Raw genomic sequence first — 27659 nt, 5'->3', positions numbered from 1 at the left:
GCATCTGTATATAATACTTGTGAATTGCATACATTGTATTGAATACTTAAGGAAGCCTTGAGGATTCAGAAAAATTACTAACTGAGAGGGAAGGAGAGTCAGTGGAAGGATACAGGTTAGTGGCATAGCCAGTGAACTATCCTGTTCAGATACACATTAATCTGGAAAGTAGTAGATTAGTATATGTCTTGCTGAAAGTACTTGTAATACTAATACAGCGAGTTTTGTAGCTGACTGTGGGATGTGGAAAATAATGAGAAATTACTGGCGTTCTTTATAAAATGCTACAACTAATCAAATAATATCCATTTTGGAAGTCATGGGAAAGCACTAACTGAGTAATTATTTAGGTGTTTTAGAGATAAAAAGACAGCTGTGTGCCTCATATGTTTGTATATTAGCTACAAGTACAATTAATTAATTTGATAAATAGAAGTGCTGGTTATATGTTGTTATAAAATGGAACAGTGAAACATAGAAGCAAATATTGGGTCCCTTACTGTTTTTAATATTTAATGATTGATATTGATGTATAAACTTTTAAGTTTGGTATCTAAATTTACTGATGATACAATGGTGAGAAGGGCGGTGATAATGTTAATCAGGGTGTGCTACTTCAACAAGATCTAGATAAAATAGGCAGATCAGTTGAAAGTTGGAATTGAGGTTTAATGTTGATAATTATTAAACTTCAAATGTTAAATGGCTCTAAATGCAATTTGCATTTATTTACACCACGATAAATGCAAGGTATTGCATTTGGGTAGCAGTAATCCTAGAATAACATACCATTTGAGTAGCATGAAAGGCACTTGATAAAGAAGAAAATCTGAGGGTAATTGTACAGTCAAATGTGAAGTTCTCTAAGAAATATGGCCAGGTTGCTAAAACAGCTTATAGAGTTTTATGAATGGGAAACTTTGCCAGTAGGAAAAAAGAGGTGATTATCCCATTGTTTAAAGTAATAGTTAGACCACATATTGAACACTGTATGTAGGCTTGTAAACCTCAAGGACATAGATCTGTTGGAAATGGTGCAGAGAACAACAACGAGGAGATCAGTTATGATCACAACAGAAGAATATATTTATTAAGAAAGACCAGGATTCTGCAGTTCTGTGAACTGTAGTCTGGAAACTAGGTATCTGCATGGTGACGTTAAAGGGTTAAGTAAACTAAATGCTGTTGGCATCTTTACTCTTTTTTCAGATGGTGCACACAAGGGGACATAAGTTTAAAATGAGGAAGGATGGTTGCAGAATAGATATGTAGATTTAGTTGTTTGTAGAAATTTTTTCAGTAGCAGTTCTACTAAAAGTAAGTTAATGAACTTTGCCATGTTTGAATTAATTATTTAATTGAGAATTATCAAGATAAGTCAAATTTTCAGTGTTAACATATGTTTTATACTCTTTTTTTTAATTGTACTATCTAGAATGAATAGTTATTAATGCTTATTAATAAAATTCTCAGACAACTAAATAACATACATTTTTCTCTGTTTCTGCTTGTTTATCAATAGGTAATGGCCCTAAATCGTGGAGAAAATCAAAAAGTTTTAAGGGTAAAAGTTGAAATTCCTAATTATGTAAAAAATAGAACTCTGAATTATTGTCAAAATAAATGGTGCTCAAAAATATTTAGAAATACAGGCAAACAGAGTGCTGACTTTGTTAGAAAATGTATTGAAGATGCATATGATCGCCTTTTAGAACCTCACATGTGTAGACATATTAGGTAAGTAAATTTTTTATTATTGATATTTATCACTTGGAATTTCTGATTTTTTTTTTTTTTTTTTTTTTTATGTTTTTGACAAAATTATTTTGTATCCTTTTGGCAAATAAATTAAGTTCTGAAGTTTTTTATTCTTCTTTGCTCCATTATTAAGCCTATGTTAATAGTTTTTTCTGGAAACAGGTTATTGGACCTTAATTTCTTTCAATTCAAGTGGAAATTGAGTGTCTAGGAACAACTCGATCCTTAATGTTTTCCTTATGGCTGTTATTGCACTACAGTTGCATAGTTATTTACTTAACAGATTTAGTTATTAATGCTGTTTACTACAGGAAAGTTACTAAGAGTGAATTTTTCATAGTAAACAGTAAATTTGTTATGGCTTTTTAATATGTATTCTACCAGCAGTAACATTCAGTTAAACTTTTTTCTGTACTGTTGTCATTTTTGATAAATGATATCAGAATCTTAAATAGAAAAACATTAATTTATAAATTATTAATATTTTCAATTACAAATTATTAATTTGTAAATGATATAACATTATTAATTTTGCTTTCATTGGCTGTTTGCAGATTGCATCTACATCAAAAGTTATTAAGAATGAACCTTTTCTGGAATGATTTTTTTTTTTTTTTAATGTGTCTGTGCTAGTGACTTTTTTGTTAGGGGTGGGCTCTCTGCTAGAGTAAGTTTCTTCAAGAAATTTTGAAAATTCATAAAAATGAAATCTTTGTATATAAAAGCTCTTAAATATAAATTTGTTCTTATTTTGACTTTGTTGTCCAATATTAGAGTGAAATTATTTCAAAAATTAAATCAGGGTGTTAAAAAAATTGTAAAAAAAAAACATAAAAGAATCCATTTTTTATAAATGTACAACAACCTTAGAACATTGTAAAAAATTCATAACTTCCAAATTGGTTGTTTTTCATTACAAAAGCCAAAATCGAACAACCGCTATCTACCAGGTGGCTCCTCTGCCAATTTTAAAATCTGTTATAAACTGTGCCTCTAATTAAAAACATAGATAAGAAATGGCAGTACTTCCTAGAAGATTTCTACAGATAACCCTTGTATAACGCGGTAGTTATGTTCCTTTAAAATCTTGTGTAGTGCGAAACTGTGCTATACAGGACTAAGAACCAGTACAAAAGGGGGAGGGGGGTTACATTCCAAAAGCTAACAAAAATACATCTTTTTTATAACTATTGGAAACTTAATTATTATTAAAAATAGTAATAACTGAACAAACATCTTACAAACTGTGATACATATATGTCAGATAATGTACGTTCATTTAATTTTCTTCCTCTTCAACGCTGCTAAACACAACGCTGCTACAATTTGATAACCTTCTGTCATTTTCAAACCTTAATAACTCCTCATGTGTGAATGTAGATGCAAAATACTCATTCAGTTTGTTTGCTATCTGAGCAGGATCATCAACAGTCGAACCATCGATATCAAGTGGACCAATCAGATTCATCCCCTTCCTTTTAGAGTTTATATAAGTAAAGGAATCCTTGCTGTTTTTCGTAGCATCTTTTGCCAAAGATTTCTCATAATCTGCCTTCGCCTGCATAACCTCCTTTGTGACCTGATTACAGACTAGCTTATATCTGCTATAGGCTTCTGAGTCGCTTGATAATTTTTATGCATCCCATGCATTTTTTTCTCTGTCACGAGTCTCATTAGTTCATTTAATAACCATTTAGGCCTAAACCTTGAACAATATTTCTTAATAGGTTTTTCCACAAGTTCAATAGGCGCCTCCATAGCCAGGTGGGAAGTAGCAACAGTGCGTAGCACACGCTTCTTGATTAGACCGGGGTTCGAGCCCATCACCACCAAATACAGAGGATGCGGAAAGGTCAGGCAATGACCACCGCGTATCCCGGAGCAATATGGTCTTAGTTGCTAATACTCCTAAAACCAAATAACAAACCACAAGTTCAATAACATAGAACCTAACACGGGGATTTCTCAACAAAATAAAATATGGGGTTTCCCAATAATTTTTTTTCTTTTTTACATAACAACTAGCTAGTCAACAGTGGAGATTCACACAAAAAAAGAATGGAAATGTTGAAAATTTACATCCAACATAATTGCAGAGTTTTCCTCTCAGAAAAGCTCAAAAATATCATGCTATGCGAGGTTTGCTGCAATTCCCTAACCGTGTTATATTAATACCGTGTTGTGCAAGGATTTCTGCAATTTATCAATCGTGTTAGAGCAAAACTACATTATAGAAGTACCGTGTTATACAGGGGTTGCCTGTAGCGTTATTTCAAACTACTTTGAAAAATGTGTATACATACGTACATACTCCGGAAAAGTTTAAAAACGTGAAAAAGTTTATTAATTATGCTTTGCTACGCTATTTATAGATTGTTATATTGTCATATGTACATTCCAAATTATTAAGAGTTAAAAGTACAATGGCTTTTTAGATGTGCAGAAGTTTGCTTTTTTAGATGTGCGGAAGTTTGCCTTTAGCCAGTGGGTGGTTGGTTGGTGGAACAGACTTCCATCCTTTTTTGTGGAAGTTGATAGCCTAAATAAATTTAAGGCTGAGCTGGACAGGTACTTGGAATGAATGGAGAGGTGAAATGGGAGTGTGTTTTTTTTTTTTTTTTGACTGATGCTGCATTAGCTTGCTTTCTTGCATCACATGCCTCTACTAATGCTAATGTCCTGTATGCATTGTTACGGCAAAATAAAATGAGCATCCATAATGCACAGGAACTGGGTTGTGCTCATTTTATTCTGTCATTCTGTATATGGAAAAATTTCACCTTTTTATCACCTAAGCTGTTACAGATTAGGTGATAAAAAGGATACAGTATACTTGGAAAGCATTCATTTCTGCACAGGTTGTATAGAAATGAATTCATTTTAGCATCTCATTTTTATAATTTGTTTTAATATTTCATTTTTGTAATTCACTTTGTATTTCAATTGAGTGATGTACAGTTTATTTAAAAGTGAAAAAAATTAGTGAATAATTTAGACATACAGTTTATATTTCTACAATTTTTGCATTGTTTTTGCATTGGGACACTTTGGTTCATCTTGTGACAAAGTATTGAGCCTATGTCCACATTAAAGATGACATCATTATCCAATGGTTAACCTAAATTGTCTTGATATTGTCTTGATATAAATAACATTACCAAAAAGGCGAATCCATTACTTAGCTCAAAATAGAAAATTTTACAAACTGGAAAGCTTATCAGGATAATAGAACAGAAGACAGTTAATGTGTATCAGCAGATACATATTATGAACCAGTAATGGCATCCCAGTGTGTTCTATCCATACCCAGATTCACTGTTTATTTAAAAGACACCACAGTGACAGCAGTTTCAAAACTTACTTTGGCCCAGTATAGGTTAAAAGGTACACATAACTTTTTGTTTTGTGTTTAAGCTGTCTTTCTTTCTCCAACACCACTTGGCTGTTGACATGCTATTCGCTAATTGGCATAAGTTTACTAATAGAGGCCACCTGTTATTGATGAATGACCAGTAAGTCTTGAAATAGTTCATGATGGTGCCTTGAATTTTAAATAAATAACAGATTCACTTTTTGATGATCTGTTTATATTAAACTGATACTATCATTTAGGTTGACTTATGGATAACAGTGTCATCAGTAGTATGAATCCCATCTGGATTAAGCGATAATCCAGATTATTGAAGCAAAAGATATCCCTAAAAGACAAAAAAAACTTAAAAATATAAATAAATGGAAAATTTCGTAATATAGCTAGTGCTAATGAAAAAAATAAAAATATCACTGTAGAGCCGTTATTTAAAAACTATAGAAAGACTATACAATTATCCATTGATAGAAGGCACAGAAGTTGTATTTGTTTTTGAACATAATAATGCAGGTTTCAAGAAACTTTTAATTAGGATCTCCCTCACAGTTCTTAGGGGTTCATAATACCCTGCAATTTTTGATTTGTTGAAGAGTCCACATAATTGATTACTGCATTCCTTGTGGAGCTAAGAAGTTCCTTCTTAATTGTAGATTCTTGTAGTTCATCTAGTTCATTATCTGATTCTTCTTCCATAGCAGAATCCTTAATGACATCTGCAGCAATTTCTTCCTCTGTCGGAAGCTGAAATCCAGGATCTCCTTCATCCAGTTCAAGTCAATCTTCGATATTTTCTTGCATTATTTCAGTCTCTCCAGCTGCATTCAACACAGTCTGAAAGTCCTGTGGCTCTAATCCCTTAAAGTCAATATCACCATCTGTATTTTGCAAGTTTTTTTCCAGCCATGTGCCTAAAGTTTCCTTTTTAACGTCCCTCCATTCCTTGGAACAGTTGAAGACAGCAGACTTGATATTGTATGATTTGATATTTTCCAGTATTCTTCCTCTTGTGTCGTTATCTTCATCCATTTTGTCTTCCAACACTGCCATCGCCTCACCAAGGAACTTGCACTTGTAGGGCCTCTTGCAGGCCATAATAATGCCTCAGTCAATGGGCTATATTAAGACAGTTGTGCTTGGTTTAAAAGCCAAGACAAGCACTTTATTTTACCATCCTCACTGGACATTTCAATATCTGGATGTGGGGAAATTGTCAAGGATTAGAAGTGCTTTAATCTGGTAATCTGAAAATTTCAATACTTCTTTCTGGTACCTCTTGACTTCAGGTACGAATTGGTTATGGAACCAATTCTTTGTAATTTCTTGTGTAAACGTTTGGTGAGTTGTAGTAGACAACAGGCAATATACACATACAGTCTTTTAATGTCATTGGAAACTTCTCCTTGCTTTTTTTCCGCCCTGGTGTTGACTGCTCTGTACAGGAGACTATATTTTCTGGTAAACCATGCCAAAACAGTTCCATTTCATGAGCATTATCTATTTTAGAATAACAAAGACCTTAATGTATTATTATTTCATTTAATTTTTTTTCTAAACGGCTCAACACCTTCAACATCACCACTTAGGGCTTCGTCACAAATTTTATATTAGTGATATTGTGCCTTTTTTTAAATTGCTACAGCCATCCTGAAGTACAAGTATAATTGTATAGCTTCAAATGCTTCACAAACCTTTCTGCCGCTGCCTTTAGCTGAACACCATGCACACGATTGCCACTTGATCATTGCTATGAATACTGTGCCACTTAAATACAACTTCTTTTTGTTTTTTTAATGTCTGTCTATTTGATACACTGCTTTTATCACTCCCCACATCGAATTTTAAAGCAAATGCCTTTATAGATTCTTTTTGTTTTTTAATATCTGACACAGTCTGTTGGCCAAGTTCTTTATCAATTTTTTTTTCCAGTTACACCATTTTAAAGTTGTTCTATCACTTTGAGCTTGTTAATGATAGTTAAAGTAATGTGTTTTCTTTTATTTCCCTTTTCAATTCTTTAGAACCCATAATTTTTTAAACTATGTTAACTCATATACATGTATAAAGAAGTACGCAAGTGAAGTGATATAAGCAGTAACATCCATCCGATTCAGAGTCAGCAATGACACTGAACAATGTGCATGGCATTGCAATGTATGTTCTGTCTCTCTCTGTGCACCCAGTCAGTGCAAAGTCAGAGTGACTCATCTGCCTTCCTAAATTCCATGTGTTTCAAAGTACTCAACTGTGAACAGAAGTTTTCATATTTTGATCTGGACTATCCGAAATCCAGATTAACTGTGACTCGATTAGTGAGGGTTTACTGTATTTTTCAAAATACTAGTTAATAATGAATTTTGAAGTAGATGATTTTGTAAGTAAAATATTCTGAAATCAGCTTTATTTAAAACATAATAAAAGTGCTATGCTTACTTGATTTGTAATTTTATTCATTTCTAATTATTGCTCTTATTAATTTGATTTTGTTACTTTATGAATTAAGATCATATAAAGTAGAAGTTTTTGCTATTTTTGTTAAGGTCAGAGTTAACTAAAAATGCAGAGAAAGAATCAGTGTCAGTGTTTTGTGCTAATTTAAAGAGACTTCTGTTGACACCACCAGTAAGAGGGAAGACTGTTTTGGGAATTGATCCAGGGTTTTCACATGGTTGCAAGTTGGCAGTAGTTTCCCATTCAGGTATAATGTTTTAGAATTCATTTATTTATAAATAAAGTTACTATTGACATTGCTTTATATATGTTTGTATTAGCATTAATTATGTTCTGACTGTAAATTTAAATATCCTTGTCATTCAGTGTATGGGTAAACTCTGTACTGGCAACATTCTCACTTATTCCCATACCTAAATCAAGGATTTACAACTTTTGGTACTGGTGCCAAAGGGAACACTAGAAACCACCTCAAAAGGCACCATGAAATGATTACATTTAGTTTTTCCAATAAAGCATAGTCACAAAGAAAAACATGCCTGTGTTCTATTTTAAATTGAAGAATACTGAATGGGTTTGGAAAAACCTGCATATCCCTTGTGTGTGTACCCATTTTTACAAATTACAGTACCCTTAATTTCAAAAGATCACTTCTGGCACTATATTCACCATGCCACAGTGAATGCCTATGCTCCTGCACCAGAGTGAATCCGTCACACCATCCATCAAAGATTGCTGACTCCTGACCTTGGTTCACTCTGATTTGCATATTATTACATTATTTCACTACTCAGAGAGCACATTATGCCCTTCCCATTACTTAATAGAATATCTGCTTGTCACATCATAATAGCATTAATAGAATATCTGCTTGTCACATCATAAGAGAAGAATTGAAATTCCCAAGTGACAGCCTCATGGTTTTTGTTGAAAACATTGAAATTCCACCTTGATTACTAACCTTTCTGAGAGGTGTTAGTAAAGCGAGTGAAGGTGGAATTTTCACTGTTGTAAAGATTCCCAGAACCCCTTTATAGGGGAAGAAGTTTAGACCAAATTATAGGAATTTCCTTTTAGCCAGTGAGTTGTTGATTAGTGGAACAAGTTTCCTCTGCAGATAGTTAAGGCTGACAGATTAAAAAATTCAAAGGTCAACTGGATGAACCTGCGTGAGCAGGGAAATGCATAATTTGTATTTTCTTATCTGATTTTTTTTTATGACTGGTGCAGCAAAAGCCTGTAGCTTCCCTGCATTATGTAGCTAATACTGAATACTAAGAGGGGGACTTTACTTCCTCTGCCCAAATTCAACTGATTAAGGAGACTATTAAGCTGACATGAAAATAAATGTCTCATTGTTTTGTCGTAATAGATCTCATTGTGCAAGATTAGGAATTGACATCTCTAGTACTAATTTAGTCTCCTTCTCAGCCTGAAGAGTTGATAGTAATCCAGCCATTTTTTGTGATACTAGGCAATATATGCCTGTATTACTACTCATGGTCACATACCTTATTAGGGTATATTTCCATAGAGAGTGATATATTTACACTTTTTGGCCACTCATGAACTTATTTGCATAACTAATTTCTGATCAGAATTTTTTCAGTCTTTATGTGTTATTAAGAGCATGTGCAATATTAAAATACATTAAGATAGTGAGGCATTCATTTGAAATGCCTCACAATAGCTATGTATCATAATCTAATAAAATTTGCATTTTATTAGATTATGATGAAAGTAATGTTTTGTCATAATAAAATAAAAGGTTTTTGAGGTATTTATGTTTTTGTATTTGTTTCCTAACTTTTCATCACCAGTAATAAATATAAAAAAGTTGCTGTTTTTATCTACATTTTTGAGTCAACCATTATTTTAATTTTAATGGTTGTTAGCTTTGTCATTTTAGGTGAGGTATTATATACTGGAGTAATTTACCCTCATAGAAACAAGAAAACGAATGATCCAGAGCAGTTGAAACAAATAATCACTAGATACAGGTAATTTTTTTTTTTTTTTTTTAATGGTGATGCCAAATGAAAAATGCTTTTGAAATTGTTTAATACTGTGAATAGGTTGAGAAATCCCAAAGAAAACTTTGCCGATGTTAATTTAAATGTATTCTAGATTTTAATATTTTATAAATATATTAAATATATCTTAGATAGTATGAATCAGAGCTGTAATACTCAATATGTTCTACGTTGATAATAATATTTGTAAAATAATAAGAGGAGTTTACCTCAATATAGTACGTAGAACACTTCCGTATGATACCCTCCAGAAAGTAAAACGGAAAAAACGAAAAAATCTACAACTTACCGGTACATTAGAGTAAAATATAAATAATTAAATAATTAAAAAACCAATTTAACACAATTCAAATCAATTTAAAACAATTAAAAATCAAATTAACGCAATTAAAAGAATCTAACGAAAATATTCAAAACCATTTTCAAAATTTTCCTTCCTTTCGTTTTGAATATTTTCGTTAGATTCTTTTAATTGCGTTAATTTGATTTTTAATTGTTTTAAATTGATTTGAATTGTGTTAAATTGGTTTTTTAATTATTTAATTATTTATATTTTACTCTAATTTACCGGTAAGTTGTCGGTTTTTTTGTTTTTTCCGTTTTAATTTCTGGAGGGTATCATACGGAAGTGTTCTACGTACTATATTGAGGTAAACTCCTCTTATTATTTTACAAATATTAAATATATCTATAATATATATTTGAAATATTTTTCATGGTTATATACATAATGTGTATATAACTATGCATGACAAAATAGAATGATATTGGAACAGAGTCCCACTGTTACTTGCCGTGCTTATATTATACTCCCATATATGGCATCTCCTTCCCTTTTGCTTTGTTTTTTTCATTAAGAACCATTTTGGTATACCGTATTTCTTATACCTTTGAAGAAAATAGGATTTTTTCTGATTTTTATTATGTTGATTAATTATTTTTAACATTAAATTATTTAAGGTCTCAATGCTAGTTATGTCTCAACTAGCATTGAGACCTTAAATAATTTAATGAAAAAAAATAATTAATCAACATAATAAAAATCAGAAAATATCTGTTTATCTTGTTCTTGAACTAATTCCTATACATACTACTACTACTACATCCACAACCCAAAGCTTGTGGACTGGATATGACAAAAAAAAAGATGTAATAAAACCTTTTTTTATTACACCTATTTTTCATGTGCCTGTGTTCTATAACAGTACAACAAGGCAAATTAAACATAGCATTTAAGTGTTGTTATCCTCATTTATAAGTTTAAACTTTATTGTATATTCATCACTTTAATTAAGGCAGGGGGAATCATGCAGTTTCAGTTCTTTTTGTTTTATTTATTTCTTTCTGGCCATTATTGGCAGTGAATTCTCAACTAAGATGGATGATTTTTCTGCACTTTTAAGACCTTTTCCATTTAAAACACATAATTTTGGTTTTATTTGTGTTAATTTGAAGTCCAACCTAATTACGTTTAGTATTTAAGATCACAAGTTACTTTTTGTGAATCTTCTTCAGTACCTGTCAGTATGACTATATCATCTGCAGGTCTGAGCTTATTCAGTACTATTAAACACAGTTTCTGTTTCCCCTATTCCTGCTAAAGCTTCTTTCATAATAACTTCTAAATAATACAGTATAAATTCATAATTATATGGATATTCTTCTCATTCAAACCAAGCTGAATTTTTTTTTTTTTTTTATGTTGAATTCTGTTAAATGGTTTAACATAATCAGTGAAGTCAGCAAGCATATACATCAACTGCATTATCAAGCTTTGTTCTGTGCACATAACTTAACTAAAAATTGTTTCTGTCATACCTGTATCTTTTTTAAAATCCAGTCTGGCATCACTTGCAGTTTCTTCTCATTTTATTTTTATCCTCTGATGATTAATTTTAAGAATACTTGCAGAACATGAACAAACAATAGAACATGGGGTTTACCAATGTAGGGCACTACTGGCAAAGGAAGTACTCAAGTATATCGTGAAAGGCATTTCTATGAAAGTTAGCAGAAAATGGACAGGTATACTAGTGATTCAATTTAATTTAAACATCAATCCCTCTTAATGTATTTCAAACACTTCCCAAAGGCTTTTGTTTTATACAGTTTTTGCAAAATAACTGCAAGTAGTTTCTTTACATACTTTGATTTCACAAATTCATCACTGGCACTAGAGATTCCATGCAAGATTGAACTCAGTGCCCAAGTTCCTTCACCAGAGTGAAGGAACTTATGCACTAGATTCACCAAATACTTTTGGTAATATAGTGGATGTATGGTAGTCTGCCTTTTTTGGAAATAAACTTATCATTGAGCCTAAAGATAGCATGGCCTACTGACAAGTAAACTGAGTTCTTTGATGTCATTGTCAGTAGAAGAGAGATTAGTATAAATATTTTCCCTACACAGATGTCTTTGCTTAATTTGATTAAACAGGTGATACATATGAAGGCCTCCATAGCTGAGTGGTCAGGAGCGGGAGTGCAGTAGCACACGCTCTTTGAGTAGACCGGGGTTCAAGCCCCTGACTGCTGAATACGGTCGATCTGCCAACCTGCACTGGACCAGCGTGGCAGATTATGGTCCGTTTCCCTCAGCATGAATTGTTGAGGAGGCTTCCATCCTGCAATGGGTTGATAATGGCTGCACTTTACTTTTTTTTTTTTTACTTTACATATGAACGTTGAGATCCACACATAGTGTAATGAATTTTTTATGTTATAATATTATTGTTCTTTTAAAAATGCATATAGAACATTAATATGAAATGATATATCTGTAAAAAAAGTGGCCAATAATCTCATCCAGAATATAACTCATACTTATTACAGTAGTTTTCCATGGGAAAATTATCCAAGATGTATTTTTCACATATTGATTTTATGACTTGGTAGCAGTAGGGAAAGATACCTACATGTTTAATGAAAATATTTTTTCCAAAAAATGATTTTAATAAAACTTTAGATCATCCTCGACCCTTTCTAACTTTTTTTTTTTTTTTTTTTTTTTTTTTTTTAAATTATTATCCAGGGCTGAAACGATTGCAATTGGAAATGGTACAGCATGCAGAGAAACAGAAAACTATATATCTACTCTTATTCAGTCAAATTTTTGTAAACCATTAGATGTGAAATACTGGTAAGTAATGATAATGCATTTTTTTTTTTTTTTTTTTTTGTCTAACTATAATATTTTTGTTTTATTAAGAAGAGAAAGAAAAAAGATTTGTAGTAAAAATATATGCTATGAAAAGAGCTTTTCACATTCATAACCATATCGTCGTACAGTGTATTATAGCTCAGTATAGTATTAGTAGGAATAAAGGCAAATTGAAACAAGGGAGCTAAGCTTACTTAGCATCAGCCTTATATAAAAAAAAAAAAAAAACAAACCCAGTAGTTCCACTCAGGTATCTATCCATCCCTCCCCTCTCCTTAAATTTACATTAAGCTCTATAGTTCTACAAAATTGATAATTTATTCCAGCAGTTAGTAGTTCTTTGGCTAAAGAGAATTTTTGGTACTTGTTTATTATCCTTCTTCCAGTAGTTATGACATTACTCTTGCAGCCCAACCTTCATTCTGAATAATTATACACTGGAGTCCCGCTAGTCCGAGGCGCCTCCGTAGCCAGGTGGGAAGGAGCAGCAGTGCGTAGCACACGCTTCTTGATTAGACCGGGGTTCGAGCCCGTCACCACCAAATACGAAGGATGCGGAAAGGTCAGGGAATGACCACCGCATATCCCGGAGCAATATGGCCTTAGTTGCTAATACTCATAAAAACCAAACCAAACCCGCTAGTCCGAACTAATTGGGACCGAGCCCTGTTCGGATTAGCAGAATTTCGGATTAGCCGAATAACTGCAGTAATGCAGAAGCAAGCAGTAAAACAGGTCTGGTTTATTAAGGAATGAATGTATACAAGGCCTACTAGCGTTTGTACGCGAGTGTGACACACCGGAAGCAAACTCTCCCCCTCCACGCTATGACTCATTGCACGCGACATTGTGCATTAAACGTGAATGTTTAAATCTTCACTCTACATTGTAGTTTAGTTTAGTTCAGTCTGCTGCCACAATGGCCACGAAATGGAAACACACAACGTGTATGTTGAAAGATAAGCTGGAAGTTTTGAAAAGACCAGACAAGGGTGAAAGTGCAACGAAATTGGCAATAGAGTTTGGAGTGGGCAAGGCCACAATAACTGACTGGAAAAAAAAACCGCGCAAAGATCGAGCAGTTTTGTACCTCTAAAACTAACAGAGTTTGTTACTTCTGAAAAATGACTTTTGTTCCTGTTTTGGTGTGTAAGTATAGATCTGTAGTTTTAATAGGCATGTCAAACACTGATTTATTAATTTTGTATTAGTACAGTTCTACAATAAAATACAATTTTTTTGTGGAATTCTAAATGTTTTTGTACCATTAATACCATTTAAATTTAACTGGAAAATACAAAAAACGTATATTTTGCAAACTAAAAAATTTCTGCTCCTCCGACCGAAACGTGTTCGGATTAGCGGGAGTCCACTGTACATATAATAAATAAGTAAATATACTTGACTTACTTGTAACTTACACTGGGGAGGATAATAGACAAGTACAATATTTTCTTATATCCTATATACAACTATCCTTTATTAATTTAAATGTATGCCCTCTAGTTCGTGCTCCTTAGAGAAGAAAAAAGTTATCCCCATTGTTTAATTTACTCAGGCCTTTCAAAGCCTTAAATATCTCAGTCACATTCTTGCATTGACGTTTGTTCTCAAGACTTTACAACCCAAAAAAACTGCAGTCTCTCTCTCTCTCACTAGAAATCTTTCTTTATATCAGTAACTAACCTTACTGCTCACTGCTACCGTGAATAAAAAAAAAAGGTTGGTAAAATGACAGGAGACAAGAGGATGGTTATATATGGCTGATGATAGATACTGCCCTCAAGAGGATGATTACTGCTCTGATTTGGCAAGAGTAGATTTCCACATGATTCAATTGTGAGTTCCCTGTTGTTTCTGAAATATTTGTTAATGACTGATGAAGGAATAACATGTTGAATGTCAAAGTCTGCTAATGATACATACGTTGGAACAGTGATAATACGTAAGAACTAAATTATGCTGTTTTAACAAGAACCAGACAAATTATTCAGTTGGTCTGAATTGATTCTGAAAATAAGTGTGATAATGGGAAATTTAAAACTCTGTACTTGGGTAATATTTATCGTAGATTGTTTCATTAGTACTGAAGCATTAAACTCAAGCGAGCTAATAATGAAAATGATTTAGGAGTAATTGTATAATCTGAAAAAGAGTTCTCTCAAAAGTGTAGATGCCATTCTAGAAGGGCACATTGAGTTTAGCTGGTGTGATCAAATAAGTGATTATTCCATTGTATAAGTATAATGACCTGGTTAGACCACATCTTGGTTATTTAAGAAGGATGTGGATCTCCACCATTATACTGAACCAAATAAAATAATGTGAAAAATATGGAAATCTGTATAATGTGTTTAAAATCGATGTTAAGTACATTCTTTGTATATTACCATTGGTTTCTTACTGCACTTTAACAGTAATGACAAAAATATGATGATTGCTCACTAAGTTGTAGAGATGAATCCAAGTTTTATTTCTTCTTTTGTTGCATTCTGTTCTGCAACAAAAACTTTCTACTCCAACACAACTCTTATGGATTTCTTCCTCATGTGGAAAGGTATGCATAATTCAGTGTGCACTCATTTGAGAAGTGCTCTTTATGAATAGCATGCCAGTATCGATGACTTACCAATATTTTCAATATCAGCCAATTATCTGAGTCATTAGGAAATGCATTGATTTATTCCAGAAAATTCTCCTATACAGTCTGATTGGCTAGGAGAGTTTACATTGAATGAAAACAAATTGAATTCCTTTTAGACATAAGTAATGTGTTTTTGGCAGCTATCTCTTCATATACAATAATAGCTAATTAAGTATATCATTTCCTGTTTTATAACAGAAATTTTTATAATCCAGTTCCTCCACTTTTCTATGAGAAAAGTGAAGGGTCTGGATTCAGTTTAGAATATAAAAATTACTGATTCATTGGCCTTCTTTAACAAGTAAAAATCATGCGGAGCTAATGTGGCATCTGCATTAAAAAATAATGATAAATAAAAATGAAATGTCTCCCTAGCTTTATATATATTATCTGCTTCTTTCAAATATTTATCTAATCCTTCTATAAATCTACATAAGTTGTCTGACTCTACAAGTCTTTTTTAAGGCCTTAAACATTTAAATTAGATTCCCATGCAGCTGCCTTTTTGTTTTCAAACTTTTCAGCTTACAAAACTGGTCTTCCTATAAGAATATCTCTCTGCATTCACAACTAATATTGCTACTTTCTTTTTTACTTATCCAAGTAAGTCCGATATCTTTGCCAAAATAAGGCTTTCAGACCTGTGTACAGTATTCAAGATATGGTTTGACCATTGATTATTTTGCTGCTTGGGCTGTCCTAATTGCTTTACTATACTACTGCTGAGAGAACTTCATATCAGACTGTATTGCAACCCCAAGATCATTTTCCTTCTTCATTCCTTAAACTTAAATTCTGTACTGACGGGTCATAGTAAAGTGTACAATTTTCTATGATCTGTCATTAGACAAAGTTGGAGCCTCTTATAGTGAGTGCCAGGTATATCTTTTAATTTTTATATAATTTTTTTCTTTTAGACTTTCAGTATTTCTTTTACAGTATAGTAAATGAAAGTGGTGCATCAATATACAGCGTAACAAAAGAGGCAGAAGCAGATTTACCTGGTATGGACCCTAATCTCAGAAGTGCTGGTGAGTTGTCTGTTCTGTCTAACTATAAAAGTAACAAGTTAGTTAATGTATGCTGGATGTTACACTTCAGATGCATTCAGCTTTTTTTTTCTCTTAAATTAAATGTCCTCCCCCCCATTTTCTGTGATTAATTGAAGCAAAAAGTATATACAGGGTGTCTCAAAAATATTGGTACAAATGTTTAGGGGAGGTAGGTAACATCTAAAGGAATGTGAATCGCATAGGAACCCATAACCGGAAACGTCACCGTAAGTCGTACACGGTGCTGTTCATCAGTTCGCGAGAGGGAAAATTTCTGGTTTACTCATTCAAGCAGTATTCGCCGCACGAAGAGCATGCATCGATATATGAACTGTGAGCTGGCAGACATGCACATAGTGTGTGGATTAGAAGAGAATGGACGAGCCGCTCAACGAATTTATGGAGAACGCTACCCAGACAGACATGTACCAGACCACCGTTTGTTTGCACGTGTGCATCAAAATTTGTGCGATTATGGGTCATTTAGAGGTAACAGGAGTAGTGCGGGCAGACCACATTCGTTGCAAACTCCCATGATGGAAGAAAGTGTGTTGAATGCCATCCAGAATAATCCTACTACCAGCACACGTGCCGTTGCCTCTGCCTTAGGAGTGTCTCGTTGCAGTGTACAGCGTGTCTGGCACGACAATTCCTTACACCCCTTTCATCTCCAGTGTTCAGTTACTGCTTCCCCAAGATCATCCTGCACGTGTGGCTTTTGCGCAGTGGTTTCTCCAAGAAAGTGTTCAAGACTTGAATTTTCCAGCCTATGTTTTGTTCACGGATGAGGCTTATTTCACTCAGGAAGGCTTATTCAATCAGCACAATTCTCATGTGTGGGCTCACGACAACCCACACAGTGTGCGCCCCCATGCGGCACAACATCGCTTCGCAATAAATGTGTGGGCAGGTATGGTCGGTGACTGCTTAGTCGACCCATACCTGTTACCATCCCGCATGAACTCCGCTAAATATCGGATCTTACTTGAACAAGTTCTACCAGGGTTACTTGACGATGTTCCAGCAAATGTGAGATGCAACATTTGGTTTCAACATGACGGGGCGCCTGCCCATTATGGAAGGTGTGTTCGTGACCATTTGAACAGCGTTTTGGGCGTCGATGGATTGGCCGTGGTGGACCCATTGCTCACCTGATTTATCGAGCCTTGATTTCTTTCTGTGGGGAGCCCTCAAATCTATCGTGTATGAATCGCCTGTGGAGACGGAAATGGATCTCGTGGCGAGACTCGTCTGCGCTGCTGCTACTATCAAAGAAACTCCAGGTGTGTTCGACCGTGTCCGCCAATCGATGCTGCGTCGGTGTCACGCAGGCATCGCGTCTCATGGTGGAACCTTCGAGCATCTGTTGTAACATCATGAAATGCATCCATTTTGTACTCCATTGTTAATATTATGTCAAATAAATTCTACCAATTCCTTAAATGCCGATCTTCAGGTAATTCTCCAGTGGAGAAAAGACAACTTAGTTGATTTCAACCCTTTTAAAACTCAGTCTTGTCTTATATCTCGCAAAAAGGATTCTTCTGCTCCTATGCTTATCTTTAGTGACACTCCAATTTCTAGGCAAAATGATATATCGCTTTTGGGGATTACCCTGACTTCTAATCTCTCTTGGCACAAGCACATTACAAATATTGCTTCCTCTGCATCTAAAAAACTTGGTTTTCTCTTTCGCTCTCGGCGTTACTTTTCTTCCAAACAGCTGCTCACTCTGTATAAATTGCAAATCCACCTTGCCATGGAATATTGTTCCCACATCTGGGGTGGTGCCCCCAAAACCTCTCTCAGGCTTCTTGATTCCATTCAGAAGAGGGCAGTTAGGTTAATTAATGATTCATCTTTAACAAAGTCTCTCCACTCGCTGTCTCATAGACATACTGTTTCTGCTGCATGCCTCTTCTACAGATACTTCCATGGGCACTGTTCTTCTGAATTGGCTTCTATAATTCCCGCTCTCTCTTTCAAAACAGTCCGAACACGTGCCGCTACCAGCCAACATCCATTTACTGTCCAACTCCAAACTCACAGAACCAACTTTTCATTTTCCTCGTTTATTCATTCAACTGCTGTTTTCTGGAACAACCTTCCTTCATACGTATTTCCTGAAAATTACAGTCTACAGAAGTTCAAGTCCAACGTCAACAAATATCTTCTTTCGCTTCTCAACCTCCAACCCAAGCACGGTACTAAGTACTATAGGTTCTAATACCTCTCGTGTTTGGGGTTAACATAAAAAAAAAAAAAATTTTTGCCACTAATTACTGTCTTGTGTCATTTCTGCTTCTTGTGCCTCTGCTACTACTTTCCCGTGACGTTTCCGGTTATGGGTTCCTATGCGATTCACATTCCTTTAGATGTTATCTACCTCCCCTAAACGTTTGTACCAATATTTTTGAGACACCCTGTATAGTAATTGCTAATGTTATAACTTTATAGAATGCTTAATAAACCTTAATTTTACATTCTCTAAACTTTGCAGTTCAGTTTAATTACAACTGTATAATATTTATTACCTGTCTTCCATACATACATATATTAGCATTAGCATTAGTAGAGGCATATGATGCAAGAAAGCAAGCTTATTCAGCATCAGCCAAAAAAAAAAAAAAAAAACACACACCACTCCCATTTCACCCCTCCGTTCGTTCGAAATACCTGTCCAGTTGAGCTTTAAATTTGTTTAGGCTATCAACTTCAACAACAAGTGATGGAAGTCGGTTCCACCAACCAACCACCCGCTGGCCAAAGGAAAATTTCCGCACATCTATCCGACATCCGTCCTTCCTCAATTTGAATTTATGCCCTCTGAGGTGATTATTCTGAGCAAGATGAAGAATCCCATTGGCATTGAGCATGCTCAAACCATTCAAAGCCTTATACACCTCTATCAGATCACCTCGCCGGTGCCTATTCTCCAGACTCTGTAATTTGCAAAACTTAAGCCTTTCTTCGTAAGAGCAACCCTTTGTTCCATTCACTAATCTTGTTGCCCTTCTCTGTACCCGTTCCAGCAGCTCTACATCCTTCTTGAAATGAGGCCTCCAGACCTGTATACAGTACTCAAGATGTGGCCTAACCATTGCCTTATACAAGGGAATAATCACCTCCTTATCCCTGCTAGAAAAATTCCTGTATATCATTGACAAGACACCATGAGCTACTCTTGCAGCTCGTCTGCACTGCTCAGAGAACTTCATATCTGCCTGCACAATTACCCCCAGGTCCTTTTCATTCTCCACCACTGTCAGTGTAGTACCGCAGAGTTGATACGTTGCTCTGGGGTTACTGTTTCCCATATGTAGTACTTTACATTTGTCAATGTTAAACTTCATTTGCCACCTCTCAGCCCATCTGTTCAACCTTTCCAGATCCTGTTGCAGCAGCATAGCGTCAGTAGTGTCCTTAACAACCCTGCCAACCTTTGTATCATCTGCAAACTTGGACATTAAACTTGATATCCCATCATCAATATCATTCATAAACACCGAAAACAACAACGGACCCAACACTGAACCCTGAGGAACTCCACTAATAACATTAGTCCACGTTGAGCAGTGTCCATTGATTACCATTCTCTGTCTTCTGCCACTCAACCGTCCCCTTATCCATAGCAGCAATTTGCCTCCAATGCCACACTGTTCCAATTTGTGCAGCAGTCTTCCATGTGCAACAGTATCAAAAGCCTTTCTAAGATCCAAGTGTATAATATCAAAGTTATTCCCTGCATCCAGTTCTTTTGTGACTACATCATAGTATCCAATCAAATTGGTCAGGCAAGACCTGCCCTTAACAAAACTGTGCTGTGTCTGAGCTCTAACTGAATTCTTGTCTAGATGATCCTGCAGTGCTTCTTTAACCAGTGCCTCCATTAATTTACCTGGAACAGAAGTTAAACTAACAGGTCTATAATTACTTGTGTCAGCCTTTGATCCTCCTTTGTGAATTGGGGTTACATTTGCACATCTCCAGTCTATGGGTACCTCCCCTGAGTCCAAAGAAGCTCTCATAATTATGGCTAGGGGTTTGCTTACTTCCTTTGCTGCCTCCTTTAATATAACTGGATAGATCCCATCCACCCCAGGTGCCTTTTTTATGTTTATCCTCAACAATCTCTCCTCCACTTTCCTCTCAGTTATTACAAAATCATCCAGCTCACTGCCAATGTTTACTTTACCTACATCATTCTCCTTCCTGAATAACTCCTCATGCGTGAATGTAGATGCAAAATACTCGTTTAGATTGTTAGCCACCTGAGCAGGATCCTCAACTGTTGAACCATCAATATCCAGTGGACCAATCTGATTCATCCCTTTCCTTCTCGAGTTTAAATATGTAAAGAACTCTTTTCTGTTTTTCGTTGCATCCTTTTCCAAGGATTTTTCGTAGTCTGCCTTTGCCTGCCTAATCTCCTTTGTGACTCGGTTACCGACCATCTTATAGCTATCATAGGCTTCCATGTCACCCATTAATTTGTATGTATCCCATGCATTTTTCTTCTCTGCCACATGTCTCATTAGTTCATCTGACAACCATTTAGGCCTAAACCTTGAACAATATTTCTTAGTTGGTATGTAAAGCCTGGTAGCCTCCAAGATTAGTTCCTTGAATGCTTCCCATTTTGAGTTTGCTGTTGGTAACATCATCAGTTGGTCCCACTGTATAGAATTTAAATACTGTCTCAGACCATCATAGTCGCCTTTACGAAAACAAAAACCCTTCCCTTTACCTCTGATGGTAGTTACCTCCTTGAGTAAATCTCACTTCAACACACTGTGATCACTGCCACCTAGTGGTTCGTTTATCTGCAGATTCTTAATGCATGAAGAATCACTACTGATAATCAGATCAAGAGTATTGCTCCCTCTTGTTGCCTCACAAACATGCTGATGTAGAAAACAATCATCCAATAAATTCACAAAAGCCTTGCTAGTATGTGAGTGACCAACCCACAAATTCCAGTCAATATCTGGGAAATTAAAATCCCCCATTATAAGACTCTGATTTACTGGCCCACTCTATTTCCCTGTACAATATCTTATTATACTCATCAGAGTCATTAGGCCTATAGCACACTCCTACTCTCAATTTTGATTTCCCTATGCTTATGTCACACCAAACTGACTCAACACTGCCCTGTCCATCGATGTCGACTGGCTTCACTTCCTTGGACTTTATGTGTTTCTTAATTAATAGCATAACCCCTCCTCCCCTCCTGTCCTGTCTATCCTTTCTATACACATTGTATTCCCCAAATTCCAGTTCCGCATTACTTATGTCTGTGTGACACCACGTCTCTGATATCCCAACAATATCTGCCTTTGATGTTTTGAGCAATACCTCAAATTCATCAAATTTATTTACCAAACTCCTAGCATTGGTGTACATGCAGGTATACATGCACCTGTTTCTATTCTTAGCTACCCTAACACAACCCATGTGTTTACTTGTACCGGAATGACTCCCAGCAGTCTCTGAAATATCCTGCATCTTGTTTTTCAGGCTTCTGCTCATTTCAATAGAAGCAGTGCAAGAATCACTTCCACCTCTGCCAGTGGCTACTGTTAATCTATTAGTCCTTGTATCCCCCCCCCCAACTAGCAGTTTTCCGACCCACCTAACACTGCCTCGACAGCATCAGCAAAAATTCTTGCACCCTTTCTATTTAAGTGTATCCCATCACTGTAGAAGCAATCTCTCCTGTTAACAAGTACAGTCCAGGCTGAAAAATATTCTACCCCTTGAGCCTTGCACAATCCCTCCAGGGCCGAATTGATCGACAAGGCTCTCATCATATACTCCCTCCTATCGTGTCTGGGCAGAATTGCAGACACTTTCAAATTCAACCCTAATTCACGGCTTTTTTTCAACAGTGACCTGTACTTGCTAAGTAATTCCGCCGGTCTCCTACTCTTAATATCATTAGTGCCAACGTGTACAACTATATCACCTTTTGTGCCCTTAAAAGATGATATCCGCTCTACAACGTCATCAACCTTTGCCCCTGGCAGACATACCCTGGTCCTATTCCACCTATCCTTTTTACAAAGCATGTTCCCCGTTTCCCTGACAATAGAGTCACCAGCAACTACTAGTTCCTGTGGGACCAGCGCATTCTGCCTAGGGGGCTGCCTCTGTGTTGCCTGATGACCAAGTGCAAGCTCTGGCGTTGATGTGGGCAGCTGAGAGCTTGATGGGCCCTCAATTTATTTCCTTCCAGGGCATCCACCCTGTCCTTCAAGCTCTCATAAAGGCCCATAACAACGCTGAGTTGTCGCCTGATTTCCTTGCACTCCTTACATCGTGCACACACAAAGACATCCCCCTTGGCAGTATCATGTCCCGTACCCGACTGCTCCGCAAACATCAAGCAAACAGTGCATTTTAAAAGACTGTGATTCAGAGGGCAACTGCCCCCCTCAGTTCTCCCCTGAACCACAGCACTCCCATTAGCTTGAGCCTTTTGCTTTGCTGCTCTGGTCAGAGTCATGATTCCGATTTAATTCAATAAAATTTCAAAACAAAAATTAAATCCTTAAGTTATATCCCAAAGCAGTTATGTTATATATTTTTTTTTTTTTTGGTATCTAGTGTTTTCTACGAGTTCCCTTTATACAACTTCCGTATCACGTGTACCACTATAGTTATGTATTAATTATTTGTTACGATTAAGTCGTTATATATATATAGAGTTAAAAATACAATTTAATTGACAATAAAGTTTATCAAGATTAATAGATTTACTGATTAATTGACAATATTATATTATGCACTATACTACACTAAGCTTATGCTATCGTGTAAAAATGGCGGGAATTCACGAACGGTACTTCTACGGACTCGTAAGTATTGATTAGCTTCCAAATCTCGCTATCTCAATTTAGAATAAACTAAGGATCCTGACTAGGTCTATAATCTACTTATAGAAGATAATTTGATATAACAATTGGTTAATAAATCGACTAAATTTGGTTAAAAAAAAAAAGACCTCTCGTTCAATTTGTGACACGTGGATTTGATACCGTTACCGATACTAAGTAATACCTACAAAATCTCTGTCTAAGTTAAACTTTAAACTAAGTATCGTAACTAGGAATATAAAGCTACTCTAGAAAATAAGTTAATATGACAATTTAAACTAATAAATCAGAAAATAAATCAGGAAAAACTTCTCTGTTCGAAGAGCTTCAAGGAGCTACGACCGCATAGGCTAACCTCGCACCCACAAATATATATATATATATATATATATATATTATTATTTTTTTTTTTTCTTTAAGTCTCTTGTCTCTATATAGAGACAATGGCTGTGTTAGGGTAGCTAAGAATAGGAACAGGTGCATGTATACTTGTGTGTACACCAATGCTAGGAGTTTGGTAAATAAATATGATGAATTTCAGTTGTTGGTCAAAACTTCAAAGGCAGATTTTGTTGGGATAACAGAGACATGGTGTCACATAGATATAAGGAATGCAGAACTGGAATTTGGTGAGTACAATATATACAGGAAGGATAGACAGGAAGGGGTTATGCTGTTAGTTAAGAAACACATAAAATCAAAGGAAGTGCATCCAATTGATGTTGGTGGACAATGCAATGTTGAGTCTGTTTGGTGTGACATAAGCACTGGCAAAGAAAAAATGATAGGTGTGTGTTATAGGCCTAATGAATCTGATGACTATAATGAGCAGTTGTGCAGAGAAATAGAGTGGGCCAGTAAATCAGTGTCTTATAATGGGGGATTTTAATTTCCCAGAGACTGATTGGAATTTGTGGGTTGGTCACTCACACACTAGCAAGGCTTTTGTGGATTTATTGGATGATTGTTTTCTACATCTGCATGTTCGGGAGGCAACTAGAGGGAGGAATACTCTTGATCTGATTATCAGTAGTGATTCTTCATGCATTAAGAATCTGCAGATAAATGAACCACTAGGTGGAAGTGATCACAGTGTGCTGAAGTGGAATTTACTCAAAGAGATAACTACTATCAGGGGTAAAGGGAAGGGTTTTTGCTTTTGTAAAGGTGACTATAGTGGTCTGAGACAGTATTTAAATTCTATACGGTGGGACCAACTGATGACGTTACCAACAGCAAATTCAAAATGAGAAGCATTCAAAGGATTAATCTCTGAGGCTACTAGGCTTTTCATACCGACTAAGAAATATTGTTCAAGATTTAGGCCTCAATGGTTGTCAGATGAACTAATTAGACATGTGGCAGAGAAGAAAAATGCAAATGATGCATATAAATTAACAGATGACACAGAAGCCTATGATAGCTATAAGCTGGTCGGTAACCGAGTCACAAAGGAGGTTAGGCAGGCAAAGGCAGATTACGAGAAATTTTTGGCAAGGGATGCAAAGAAAAACAGCAAAGGGTTCTTTACTTATCTAAACTCTAGAAGGAAGGGGATGAATCAGATTGGTCTATTTGATATTTTATTTATTTATTTCGTATGATGTGATCAATACACGAAGGAACCAGTTTTTTCTTGCTTCCTTCGTGTATCGTGACAGGGATATCCAACCAACCGGTTGGTTCGGCGCCATCATGATATCCAGCCCGAGGCGGGATTCGAACCCGCGACCGTTGGGTTGCCAGGCAGGCACTTTACCTACCCGACTAGTCCGGTCGGCTATTTGATATTGATGGTTCAACTGTTGATGATCCTGCTCAGGTAGCTAACAAACTAAATGAATATTTTGCATGTACATTGACACATGAGAAGTTATTCAGGAAGGGGAATGCCAGAGGTGTATTAAACTGTGGCAGTAAGCTAGATAATCTTGTAATAACTGAGAGTAAAGTGGAGGAGAAATTGTTGAAGATAAACATAAGAAAGGCACATAGGGTGGATGGAATCTATCCGGTTATATTAAAGGAGGTAGCAAAGGAAGTAAGCAAGCAAACCCTTTTGCCATAATTATGAACGTGTCCTTGGATTCAGGGGAGGTACCCATGGACTGGAGATGTCCAAATGTGACCCCAATCCACAAAGGAGGATCAAAGGGAGACACAGATAATTACAGACCTGTTAGTTTAACTTCTTTTCCAGGGAAATTAATGGAAGCACTGGTTAAAGAAGCATTTCAGGATCATCTAGGCAAGACTTCAGTTATAGCTCGGACACAGCATGAATTTATTAAGGGGAAGTCTTGTCTGACCAGTTTGATTGGATACTATGATATGGTCACAAAGGAACTGGATGCGAAGAATAATTTTGATATCATATATTTGGATCTTAGAAAGGCTTTTGATACTGTTGCACATGGAAGACTGCTGCACAAATTGGAGGCAGATTGCTGCTATGGATAAAGGGATGGTTGACTGGGAGAAGACAGAGTGGCAATCAATGAATATTGCTCTTCCTGGACTAATCTTATTAGTGGAGTCCCCCATGGTTCAGTGTTGGGTCCATTTTTGTTTTCTGTATTTATTAATGATATTGATGGTGGTATATCAGGCTTAATGTCCAGGTTTGCAGCTATATGGAGTTCTGCAGGGTTGTTAATGACACTAATGACAGTACGCTGCTACATGAGGATGTAGGAAAGTTGAGGAGGTGGCAACTGCAGTTTAATATTGACAAATGTAAAGTACTGCATATGGGAAGCAGTAACCCCAGAGTAACGTATCAACTGTGTGGTACTACACTGACAGTGGTAGAGAGTGAAAAGAACCTGGGATAATTGTACAGGCAGATATAAAGTTTTCTGAGCAGTGCAGACGGTCTGCAAGAGTAGCTTATGGTATCTTGTCAATGATATTCAGGAATTTTTCTTAGCAGGGATGTGATATCCTCTTGTATAAGACAATGGTCAGGTCACACCTTGAGTACTGTATACAGGTCTGGAGGCCTCATTTTAAGAAGGATGTAGCACTGTTGGAACGAGTACCGAGACAGGCAACAAGATTAGTGAATGGAACAAAGGGTTGCTCTTATGAAGAAAGGCTTAAGTGTTGCAAATTACAGTGTCTGGAGACTAGGCACCTGCGAGGTGATCTGACTGAGGTGTATAAAGCTTGAATCGTTTTGGGCATGCTCAGTGCTGATGGGATTCTTCCTCTTGCTCAGAATAATCGCCTGAGAAAGCATAAATTCATATTGAGGAAAGACAGTTGTAGGAGAGGTGTGCTATATGATGAGAGCCCTGTCGATCAATTCGGCCCTGGAAAGATTGTGCAGGGCTCAAGGGGTAGAATTTTTTTCAGCATGGTCTGTACTTGTTAACAGGAGAGACTGCTTCTACAGGAATGGGATACACTTAAATAGAAAGGGTGCAGGAATGTTTGCTGATGCTATCGAGGCAGTTTTAGGTGGGTCGGAAAACTGCTAGATTGGGGGGATACAAGGACTAATAGATTAACAGTAGCCACTGGCAGAGGAGAAAGTGATTCTTGTACTGCTTCTATTGGAATGAGCAGCAGCCTGGAAAATAAGATGCAGGATATTTCAGAGACTGCTGGGAATCATAGGGGTACAAGTAAACACATGGGTTGTGTTAGGGTGGCTAAGAGGAAGAGCAAGTGCATGTATACTTGCGTGTACACCAATCTTAGGAGTTTAGTAAATAAATTTGATGAATTTGAGGTATTGCTCAATACATCAAAGGCAGATATTGTTGGGATTTCAGAGACGTGGTGTCACACAGATATAAGGAATGCAGAACTGGAATTTGGGGAGTACAATGTCTACAGAAAGGATAGACAGGATAGGAAGGGAGGAGGGGTTATGCTATTAGTTAAGAAACACATAAAATCCAAGGAAGTGAAGCCAGTCGACATCGCTGGACAGTGCAGTGTCGAGTCAGTTTGGTGTGACACAAGCATTGGGAGATCAAAATTGAGAGTAGGAGTGTGCTATAGGCCTAATGACTCTGATGAGTATAATAAGAAACTGTACAGAGAAATAGAGTGGGCCAGTAAATCAGAGAGTCTTATAATGGGGGATTTTAATTTCCCAGATATTGACTGGAATTTGGGCGCTGGTCACTCACACACTAGCAAGGCTTTTGTGGATTTATTGGATGATTGTTTTCTATATCAGCATGTTCGGGAGGCAACTAGAGGGAGTAATACTCTTGATTTGATTATCAGTAGTGATTCTTCATGCATTAAGAATCTGCAGATAAATGAACCACTAGGTGGCAGTGATCACAGTGTTCTGAA

The 27659-nt window shown here is 36.1% G+C and overlaps 1 protein-coding gene across 1 annotated transcript in view; it reads left to right on the top strand.

Annotated features, from left to right (window-relative positions):
• LOC150079551 (S1 RNA-binding domain-containing protein 1) overlaps positions 1 to 27659 on the top strand; it is a 190264-nt gene that overhangs the window by 71940 nt on the left and 90665 nt on the right. The window contains exons 9-13 of the mRNA XM_090383104.1: positions 1523 to 1737; positions 7666 to 7823; positions 9486 to 9576; positions 12643 to 12750; positions 16355 to 16446. Of these exons, the coding sequence (XP_090239230.1) occupies positions 1523 to 1737; positions 7666 to 7823; positions 9486 to 9576; positions 12643 to 12750; positions 16355 to 16446 (664 nt within the window). The remainder of the gene's footprint in view (positions 1 to 1522; positions 1738 to 7665; positions 7824 to 9485; positions 9577 to 12642; positions 12751 to 16354; positions 16447 to 27659) is intronic.

Source organism: Mastigoproctus giganteus, chromosome 10 (genome assembly GCF_048544385.1).
Source record: "Mastigoproctus giganteus isolate SK-2022 chromosome 10, ASM4854438v1, whole genome shotgun sequence".
Taxonomy (NCBI): Eukaryota; Metazoa; Arthropoda; class Arachnida; order Uropygi; family Thelyphonidae; genus Mastigoproctus; species Mastigoproctus giganteus.
The sequence above is the reverse complement of the archived record's forward strand: the minus strand, read 5'-3'. Positions and strand labels throughout refer to the sequence as shown.